A 12,076-nucleotide genomic window follows, 5' to 3' on the forward strand; every position below is an offset into this window, starting at 1 on the left:
GAGCTGAGATCTACAATGGCTATATGCCATACAGTACTCTATCCATACCTCATAAGAGCTGAGATCTACAATGGTTATATGCCATACAGGGCTCTATCCATACCTCATAAGAGCTGAGATCTACAATGGCTATATGCCATACAGTGCTCTATCCATACCTCATAGGAGCTGAGATCTCCAGTGGCTATATGCCATACAGTGCTCTATCCATACCTCATAGGAGCTGAGATCTACAATGGCTATATGCCATACAGTGCTCTATCCATACCTCATAAGAGCTGAGATCTACAATGGCTATATGCCATACAATGATCTATCCATACCTCATAAGAGCTGAGATCTACAATGGCTATATGCCATACAATGCTCTATCCATACCTCATAAGAGCTGAGAACTACAATGGCTATATGCCATACAGTGCTCTATTCATACCTCATAAGAGCTGAGATCTCCAGTGGCTATATGCCATACAGTGCTCTATCCATACCTCATAAGAGCTGAGATCTACAATGGCTATATGCCATACAATGATCTATCCATACCTCATAAGAGCTGAGATCTACAATGGCTATATGCCATACAATGCTCTATCCATACCTCATAAGAGCTGAGATCTACAATGGCTATATGCCATACAGTGCTCTATTCATACCTCATAAGAGCTTAGATCTCCAGTGGCTATATGCCATACAGTGCTCTATCCATACCTCATAAGAGCTGAGATCTACAATGGTTATATGCCATACAATGCTCTATCCATACCTCATAAGAGCTGAGATCTACAATGGCTATATGCCATACAGGGCTCTATCCATACCTCATAAGAGCTGAGATCTACAATGGTTATATGCCATACAATGCTCTATCCATACCTCATAAGAGCTGAGATCTACAATGGCTATATGCCATACAATGCTCTATCCATACCTCATAAGAGCTGAGATCTACAATGGCTATATGCCATACAATGCTCTATCCATACCTCATAAGAGCTGAGATCTACAATGGCTATATGCCATACAATGCTCTATCCATACCTCATAAAAGCTGAGATCTACAATGGCTATATGCCATACAGTGCTCTATCCATACCTCATAAGAGGTTGTTACACATGAGTGTTCATTTGGCTACTCTGTTCTGAATCATTTTCAAGTTATCTGATATACTACACTAGGAAAGACTTTTTTGCTGTGTGCCCTTCCCTCTTCTGTTTTAGATACAGTATATATATATATAAATCATATCTACCAAAAGGGCACCCACATTTTGTGTATTGAGGAGCAAACATTTCTGCATGGTTTTAAATATAGAATTTCTACAGCATTGTCAAATAATCATAAATACACTGCTGCATATTGCTAAGAAAATGTGTTTTTATGGACCCCTGGCCCCACCACACAACTACCACATTGAAGGTACAATCTGAAATTGCACAAAGAAATAAAAAACATTTGCTAAGTCCTACCTCCTCTGCAAATAAAAGTGATCTGCCGTCTGACTCAGGCACACACTGTACAAACAAAGTGCCAAGTCTGTCTCACACTGTGCATAGCGGTTTAATGCACACTCAGAAATCCTCTCAAATGCTAATACTTTACTCCTTGTAATAACATTTCCCACGCTCAATAGCACTCTGCTGTAGCGCCCTCTGGTGGCTGCCAAAATGTAATAATAGTTGTGCTTTCCTCATGGGGCCTCCTGGCCCACTAGGCCCCTGACAGGAGTCACCCTATTCACCCCCTGATGGCGGCCCTGTTAATAGGTAACAGGTTTAAAGCTAAAGTCTTTCTCCTGGTAATAACTGAAGTGTAGGATTTGCACAAAACAGGAAACAAACTTGTAAACAGGTAGCAGGTTTAAAGGTGAAGTCTTTCTCCTGGTAATAACTGAAGTGTAGGATTTGCACAAAACAGGAAACAAACTTGTAAACAGGTAGCAGGTTTAAAGGTGAAGTCTTTGAGGCCTATTTATGAAATGTCTGCCGGACCTGATCTGACAGTGAGGATCAGGTCCGACAGATCGCTGAATGCAAAGAGCAATACGCTCTCCTTATTCAGCATTGCACCAGCAGATCTTGTGAGCTGGTGGTGCAACATCGCCCCCTGAAGACTCGTGGCCAATCGGCCACCAGCAGGGGGTGTCAATCAACCCGATCGTACTTAATCGGGTTGATTTGTGGCGATCTCTGTCCGCCTCATCAGAGCAGGCGGACAGGGTTATGGAGCAGCGGCCTTTAGACCGCTGCTTCATAACTGCTGTTTCTGGCGAGTCTGAAGACTCACCAGAAACACGGCCCACAAGCTCCATTCAAAGCTTGATAAATGGGCCTCTTTGTCTTTGTAATAACTGAAGTGCAGGAATTGCAGAAGGCAGGAAACAAACTTGTAAACAGGTGCAAAGGTGAAGTCTTCCTTCAAATATGTACTGAAGTACAGGAAACAGGTTCTGGCTTGTGAAACAATGTGCAGCCTAACAGCCAGCCTTAAATAGGGAGGTTTTGCACATGATTTGCTCTGAGTATATTCAAAATGAAGTGCAGCTGTGATTGCACAGGTGAAAATACAATTAGACAAATACACATTTGACAGATCTTTTAAGTTGCATGCTATTGCATTTGAAACTGTGGCTCAACACATAAGCAAACAGTGTAGTAAGCACAGAGCCACAGGTTCAAATCCCCACACAGCCCTTTTGAGCAGAATGCCTTACCAGACCTTTTCTTTTTAGTCTGGAGGCTTGGTTCGTGACAGGAGCTTAACGCCACCATATCGCACGCACAAGGAGGCTTTTCAGTAACTCGTAATGGCAGCGCTATGGAGAGTGAAATAACGCAACTTTTTTGGTGTTAGTTTCGCACCCTGTTTAGCGCAAAACTCGTATCTAGGTGATACTAATTTACTCCTATTATCAGTTTTTCTTCGCTCTCTTACTATCTTTATTTGAATAAGCAGAAACGAAAGGTTAGGAGCCGGCCCATTTTTGGTTCAGCACCTGGGTAATGTAGCCACCAATCAGTTGCTGAACCAAAAACGGGTGGGCTCCTAACCTTACATTTCTGCTTTTTCAAATAAATTTAGCAAGATAATGAAGAAAAATTGATGATAGGAGTCAATGAGAAAGTTGCTTAAAATTGCTGCTCTATCTGAATCATGAAAGAAAACATTTTGGGTTTAGTGTCCCTTTAGTACTTCTTAACACATACTTCTTAACTCATAGACAAAATCCTAATTCTAGTCTTGTCCTAAACCAAATTCTAGCCTTTGCCTTGTCCTAACCCTATGCCTAACCTATCCCTTGCCCAAACCTGAGACCTTGCCGTTCCCTTACCATATCCCTGGCCTTGCCCTAACCATTGTCTTAGCCATAACATATGCTCATCACTAATCGTGCCATCATAATTGAACTCTAACCCTCTAGACTTGCCTTAACACAACCTCTTGGCCCAAACTGTAACTAAGCCAAACACTAGCCTTAGCCTTGCCTTATCCTAGACCTAGCCTTGCCCTAACCCTAAATGTAGTTATAATCCTATCTCTAGCCTTGTCTTAACCCTAGCTCTTGACTCAAACCTTAACCAAAACCCTAGTCTTGCCCTAAACGTAGCCTTGCCTGCCCTAACCTAAACCTTACACTTTGCTTCATGCAAAACCTAGAAAAAGTCTAGTCCTAATCCTAGCTCTAGTCTTGCCCTGCCCTAGCTCTAGCATTGCCTTAACCCAAACTTTGTCCTTACCCTAGCCCTATCCTGGCAATAACTCTTGCCCAAATCTGATCCCTTAGCCAAGCCCTAACCTTAGCTTTCTGCTAACCTTCATGCAAAACTCTAGCCCTAACCCTAGACCTGACCTAACTTTAGCCAAACCCAAACTCATACTCTTTCCTACCCATAATACAAAACTGAACTTTACAGCAAAAGTTGACAGTGTTTTGCTGAAATCAACAATGATATTTTTCACTAAAATCTCATGAATAGTAAGATTTTAGCTTACCATATTGCAAATGCAAAATCATTGTCAATTATATTGTAACTGCCATACTAATGCTTATGCATCAGGGAACTACTGGAAGATATTGTAAGTATTACTGAGGGTACCTACCCCACAGGTATCAGGTCCCAAATCCAAGTCTCAGGAAGGTTTTTCCGTGGTTTGCCAGCAACTTCATCATGAGAAAAGGATTCAGAATCAGGTAAATTATATGGATCGCTTCCCCAAAATGGTAAATCAACGTTAGAGGGAGGAACTGTAAGGGTTTAATATCAGAGTTACAAAAAAGTCTAGAAATGAATATGAGCTTTTAGAATCAAAGAGGTCACATGGTGTAGATACAAGTGATATCCAAAACATTATAGGCGCATAAACAAATATGGAAGACCAATATTTAAACATGTTGAAAGTATTATTATTTTTATATTTAGTTATGTAGCATGACAACTGCTCATTTAAACCAAACAATTTCATTTATAAACCAACAGGAAGTGAACAATGGTTCTGAGGGACAGAGCTTACTGGTTATGAAGGAACACTCAGTAAGTATATGAGGTAAGGAACACTCTCTCTCACACGCAGACAGTAAGTATATGAGATAAGGAACACTCTCTCTCACACACAGACAGTAAGTATATGATATAAGGAACACTCTCTCACACAGACAGACAGACAGTAAGTATATGAGATAAGGAACACTCTCTCTCACACACAGACAGTAAGTATATGAGATAAGGAACACTCTCTCTCACACACAGACAGTAAGTATATGATATAAGGAACACTCTCTCACACAGACAGACAGTAAGTATATGAGATAAGGAACACTCTCTCACACACAGACAGTAAGTACATGAGATAAGGAACATTCTCTCTCACACACAGACAGTAAGTATATGATATAAGGAACACTCTCTCACACAGACAGACAGTAAGTATATGAGATAAGGAACACTCTCTCTCACACACAGACAGTAAGTATATGAGATAAGGAACACTCTCTCTCACACACAGACAGTAAGTATATGATATAAGGAACACTCTCTCACACAGACAGATAGTAAGTATATGAGATAAGGAACACTCTCTCACACACAGACAGTAAGTACATGAGATAAGGAACACTCTCTCTCACACACAGACAGTAAGTATATGATATAAGGAACACTCTCTCACACAGACAGACAGTAAGTATATGAGATAAGGAACACTCTCTCTCACACACAGACAGTAAGTACATGAGATAAGGAACACTCTCACACACAGACAGCACGTATATGAGATAAGGAACACTCTCTCACACACACAGACAGTAAGTATATGAGATAAGGAACACTATCACACACACAGACAGTAAGTACATGAGATAAGGAACACTCTCTCACACACACAGACAGTAAGTATATGAGATAAGGAACACTCTCTCACACACACAGACAGTAAGTATATGAGATAAGGAACACTCTCTCACACACAGACAGTAAGTATATGAGGTAAGGAACACTCTCTCTCACACACACAGACAGTAAGTATAAGAGATAAGGAACACTCTCTCACACACACAGACAGTAAGTATATGAGATAAGGAACACTCTCTCTCACACACACAGACAGTAAGTATATGAGATAAGGAACACTCTCTCACACACAGACAGTAAGTATATGAGGTAAGGAACACTCTCTCTCACACACACAGACAGTAATTATATGAGATAAGGAACACTCTCTCACACACAGACAGTAAGTATATGAGGTAAGGAACACTCTCACATACACAGACAGTAAGTATATGAGATAAGGAACACTCTCTCACACACAGACAGTAAGTATATGAGGTAAGGAACACTCTCTCACACACAGACAGTAAGTATATGAGATAAGGAACACTCTCACATACACAGACAGTAAGTATATGAGGTAAGGAACACTCTCTCACACACAGACAGTACGTATATGAGATAAGGAACACTCTCTCTCACACACAGACAGTAAGGATATGAGATAAGGAACACTCTCTCCGACACACAGACAGTAAGTATATGAGATAAGGAACACTCTCTCACACAGACAGTAAGTATATGAGATAAGGAACACTCTCTCTCACACAGACAGTAAGTATATGAGATAAGGAACACTCTTTCTCACACAGACAGTAAGTATATGAGATAAGGAACACTCTCTCTGACACACAGACAGTAAGTACATGAGATAAGGAACACTCTCTCTCACACACAGACAGTAAGTATATGAGATAAGGAACACTCTCTCACACACAGACAGTACGTATATGAGATAAGGAAAACTCTCTCTCACACATCTCTCACACACACAGACAGTAAGTATATGAGATAAGGAACACTCTCTCACACACAGACAGTAAGTATATGAGATAACACTCTCTCTGACACACAGACAGTAAGTTTATGAGATAAGGAACACTCTCTCTCTCACACAGACAGTAAGTATATGATGTAAGGAACACTCTCTCACACACAGACAGTAAGTATATGATGTAAGGAACACTCTCTCACACACAGACAGTAAGTATATGAGATAAGGAACACTCTCACATACACAGACAGTAAGCATATGAGGTAAGGAACACTCTCTCACACACAGACAGTAAGTATATGAGATAAGGAACACTCTCACACACAGACAGTAAGGATATGAGATAAGGAACACTCTCTCTGACACACAGACAGTAAGTATATGAGATAAGGAACACTCTCTCTCACACACAGACAGTAAGTATATGAGATCAGGAACACTCTCTCACACAGACAGTAAGTATATGAGATAAGGAACACTCTCTCTCACACAGACAGTAAGTATATGAGATACGGAACACTCTCTCTCACATAGACAGTAAGTATATGAGATAAGGAACACTCTCTGACACACAGACAGTAAGTACATGAGATAAGGAACACTCTCTCTCACACACAGACAGTAAGTATATAAGATAAGGAACACTCTCTCACACACAGACAGTACGTATATGAGATAAGGAACACTCTCTCGCACACAGACAGTAAGTATATGAGATAAGGAACACTCTCTCTCACACACAGACAGTAAGTATATGAGATAAGGAACACTCTCTCACACACAGACAGTACGTATATGAGATAAGGAACACTCTCTCACACACAGACAGTAAGTATATGAGATAAGGAACACTCTCTCACACACAGACAGTACGTATATGAGATAAGGAACACTCTCTCTCACACACAGACAGTACGTATATGAGATAAGGAACACTCTCTCTCACATATAGACAGTAAGTACATGAGATAAGGAACACTCTCTCTCACACACAGACAGTAAGTACATGAGATAAGGAACACTCTCACACACAGACAGTAAGTATATGAGATAAGGAACACGCTCACACACAGACAGTAAGTATATGAGATAAGGAACACTCTCTCTCACACACAGACAGTACGTATATGAGATAAGGAACACTCTCACACACAGGCAGTAAGTATATGAGATAAGGAACACTCTCTCTCACACACAGACAGTAAGTATATGAGATAAGGAACACTCTCTCTCACACACAGACAGTACGTATATGAGATAAGGAACACTCTCTCACACACACAGACAGTAAGTATATGAGATAAGGAACACTCTCTCTCACACAGACAGTAAGTACATGAGATAAGGAACTCTCTCTCACACACAGACAGTAAGTACATGAGATAAGGAACACTCTCTCACACACAGATAGTAAGTATATGAGATAAGGAACACTCTCTCGCACACAGACAGTAAGTATATGAGATAAGGAACACTCTCTCTGACACACAGACAGTAAGTATATGAGATAAGGAACACTCTCTCTGACACACAGACAGTAAGTACATGAGATAAGGAACACTCTCTCACACACAGACAGCACGTATATGGGATAAGGAACACTCTTTCTCACACACAGACAGTAAGTATATGAGATAAGGAACACTCTCACACACAGACAGTACATATATGAGATAAGGAACACTCTCTCTGACACACAGACAGTAAGTATATGAGATAAGGAACACTCTCTCTGACACACAGACAGTAAGTACATGAGATAAGGAACACTCTCACACACAGACAGTACGTATATGAGATAAGGAACACTCTCTCTCACACACAGACAGTAAGTATATGAGATAAGGAACACTCTCTCTCACACACAGACAGTAAGTATATGAGATAAGGAACACTCTCTCTCACACACAGACAGTAAGTATATGAGATAAGGAACACTCTCTCACACACAGACAGTAAGTATATGAGATAAGGATCACTCTCTCCAGGGTCGGCTCTAAGGGGGGGCATTGGGGGGCAATGCCCCCCAAATGGAATGCTTTGCCCCCTAGGGCAAAAGAAGTGATTTAAATTTTTTTTTTTTTTTTACATTTTAAAAGTGACGGAACGTCCAGGGTCCCAAATGCCGCATCAACCATTTGCAGCCACTGGAGATCCGCCACTGGAGGGCCCAGCTAATCTCTTTACTCTCCTCTATTTAAGACTAATATATCAGAGAGCATGGTAAGACTAATATATCAGAGAGCAGCGTAAGACTAATATATCAGAGAGCAGGGTAAGACTAATATATCAGAGAGCAGGGTAAGGCTAATATATCAGAGAGCAGCGTAAGAGCAATATATCAGAGAGCAGGGTAAGGCTAATATATCAGAGAGCAGAGTAAGACCAATATATCAGAGAGCAGAGTAACACCAATATATCAGAGAGCAGGGTAAGACTAATATATCAGAGAGCAGAGTAAGACCAATATATCAGAGAGCAGCGTAAGACTAATATATCAGAGAGCCGGGTAAGACTAATATATCAGAGAGCAGCGTAAGGCTAATATATCAGAGAGCAGGGTAAGACCAATATATCAGAGAGCAGCGTAAGGCTAATATATCAGAGAGCAGGGTAATACCAATATATCAGAGAGCAGGCTAAGGCTAATATATCATAGAGCAGCGTAAGACTAATATATCAGAGAGCAGGGTAAGACCAATATATCAGAGAGCAGGGTAAGACCAATATATCAGAGAGCAGAGTAAGACCAATATATCAGAGAGCAGGGTAAGAATAATATATCAGAGAGCAGAGTAAGACCAATATATCAGAGAGCAGGGTAAGACTAATATATAAGAGAGCAGAGTAAGACCAATATATCAGAGAGCAGAGTAAGACCAATATATCAGAGAGCAGAGTAAGACTAATATATCAGAGAGCAGAGTAAGACCAATATATCAGAGAGCAGGGTAAGGCTAATATATCAGAGAGCAGAGTAATACCAATATATATATATATATATATAAAAAATATAAAAAACATTTTCTTCTATGTGAAACATTTAAATCAAAAACACAGTAAAATATAGTAGAACATATACATTTTTATAAATATTAATATTCATGTTTAAAGGAATTTGGGAAGAGCTCCAAAGTGTATGTACATACTGTGTATATATATATATATATATATATATATATATATATATATATATATATATTTATTAACACACACATATATATATATACACACCCATATATACATATATATATATATATATATATATATATATATATATATATATATATATATATATATATATACACACACACACATACATACATAATAGCCCTTTCCAGTCATATATATATACACACACACACATACATACATAATAGCCCTTTCCAGTCATGTAATTTAATCCTTATAAAAAATGTTTAATATTTATATGAATAATTTTTAGCAGATATTGTATATATGAGTGTAACACTTTATTTTAATGTACTTATGTTGTGCTTGGTACAACTTTTTTTTAACCTCTTTTCTCAAGGTCTTCACTAGCACTACCCGACCAGCGCAAATTTTGCTTGTGCTCGAGGACACCCATTTACTTTCAACTTGTAATACGTGCACATCTTAGAGCGTTCACGATATTGCTCGCCACTTGTAATCTATGGCCGGTATTTTTAAGGTTTAGGTCAAAATTGAAAAACATAATTTATGAAAGAACTTACCTGATAAATTCATTTCTTTCATATTAGCAAGAGTCCATGAGCTAGTGACGTATGGGATATACATTCCTACCAGGAGGGGCAAAGTTTCCCAAACCTCAAAATGCCTATAAATACACCCCTCACCACACCCACAAATCAGTTTAACGAATAGCCAAGAAGTGGGGTGATAAGAAAAAAGTGCGAAGCATAAATATAAGGAATTGGAATAATTGTGCTTTATACAAAAAAATCATAACCACCACAAAAAAAGGGTGGGCCTCATGGACTCTTGCTAATATGAAAGAAATGAATTTATCAGGTAAGTTCTTACATAAATTATGTTTTCTTTCATGTAATTAGCAAGAGTCCATGAGCTAGTGATGTATGGGATAATGACTACCCAAGATGTGGATCTTCCACGCAAGAGTCACTAGAGAGGGAGGGATAAAATAAAGACAGCCAATTCCGCTGAAAAAAATCCACACCCAAAAATAAAGTTTAAATCTTATAAAGAAAAAAACTGAAAATATAAGCAGAAGATTCAAACTGAAACAGCTGCCTGAAGTACTTTTCTACCAAAGACAGCTTCAGAAGAAGAAAATACATCAAAATAGTAGAATTTAGTAAAAGTATGCAAAGAAGACCAAGTTGCTGCTTTGCAAATCTGATCAACCGAAGCTTCATTCCTAAACGCCCAGGAAGTAGAAACTGACCTAGTAGAATGAGCTGTAATCCTTTGAGGCGGAGATTTACCCGACTCGACATAAGCATGATGAATTAAAGATTTCAACCAAGATGCCAAAGAAATGGCAGAGGCCTTCTGACCTTTCCTAGAACCGGAAAAGATAACAAATAGACTAGAAGTCTTTTGGAAATTCTTAGTAGCTTCAACATAATATTTCAAAGCTCTAACTACATCCAAAGAATGCAATGATTTCTCCTTAGAATTCTTAGGATTAGGACATAATGAAGGAACCACAATTTCTCTACTAATGTTGTTGGAATTCACAACCTTAGGTAAAAATTTAAAAGAAGTTCGCAACACCGCCTTATCCTGGTGAAAAATCAGAAAAGGAGACTCACAAGAAAGAGCAGATAATTCAGAAACTCTTCTGGCAGAAGAGATGGCCAAAAGGAACAAAACTTTCCAAGAAAGTAATTTAATGTCCAATGAATGCATAGGTTCAAACGGAGGAGCTTGAAGAGCCCTCAGAACCAAATTCAAACTCCAAGGAGGAGAAATTGACTTAATGACAGGTTTTATACGAACCAAAGCTTGTACAAAACAATGAATATCAGGAAGATTAGCAATCTTTCTGTGAAAAAGAACAGAAAGAGCAGAGATTTGTCCTTTCAAGGAACTTGCAGACAAACCTTTATCCAAACCATCCTGAAGAAAATGTAAAATTCTCGGAATTCTAAAAGAATGCCAGGAAAAATGATGAGAAAGACACCAAGAAATATAAGTCTTCCAGACTCTATAATATATCTCCCTAGATACAGATTTACGAGCCTGTAACATAGTATTAATCACAGAGTCAGAGAAACCTCTTTGACTAAGAATCAAGCGTTCAATCTCCATACCTTTAAATTTAAGGATTTGAGATCCTGATGGAAAAAAGGACCTTGCGACAGAAGGTCTGGCCTTAACGGAAGAGTCCACGGTTGGCAAGAGGCCATCCGGACAAGATCCGCATACCAAAACCTGTGAGGCCATGCTGGAGCTACCAGCAGAACAAACAAGCATTCCTTCAGAATCTTGGAGATTACTCTTGGAAGAAGAACTAGAGGCGGAAAGATATAGGCAGGATGATACTTCCAAGGAAGTGACAATGCATCCACTGCTACCGCTTGAGGATCCCTGGATCTGGACAGATACCTGGGAAGTTTCTTGTTTCATTCGCCCGGATGTAACGTTTGGCGACTGAGATAATCCGCTTCCCAATTGTCTATACCTGGGATATGAACCGCAGAAACTAGACAGGAGCTGGATTCCGCCCATACCAGAATTCGAGATACTTCTTTCATAGCCAGAGGACTGTGAGTCCCTCCTTGATGATTG

The 12,076-nt window shown here is 39.4% G+C and overlaps 1 protein-coding gene across 1 annotated transcript in view; it reads right to left on the reverse strand.

Annotated features, from left to right (window-relative positions):
• The window catches only part of LOC128640316 (alpha-2-macroglobulin-like protein 1), a gene marked incomplete in the record, with an annotated part of 543,542 nt that overhangs the window by 220,124 nt on the left and 311,342 nt on the right, over positions 1 to 12,076 (reverse strand). Inside the window, 1 exon segment of the mRNA XM_053692806.1 lies at positions 4,100 to 4,244. Coding sequence (XP_053548781.1) covers positions 4,100 to 4,244 — 145 coding nt within the window.

This window comes from Bombina bombina, chromosome 9 (assembly GCF_027579735.1).
Source record: "Bombina bombina isolate aBomBom1 chromosome 9, aBomBom1.pri, whole genome shotgun sequence".
Classification (NCBI taxonomy): Eukaryota; Metazoa; Chordata; class Amphibia; order Anura; family Bombinatoridae; genus Bombina; species Bombina bombina.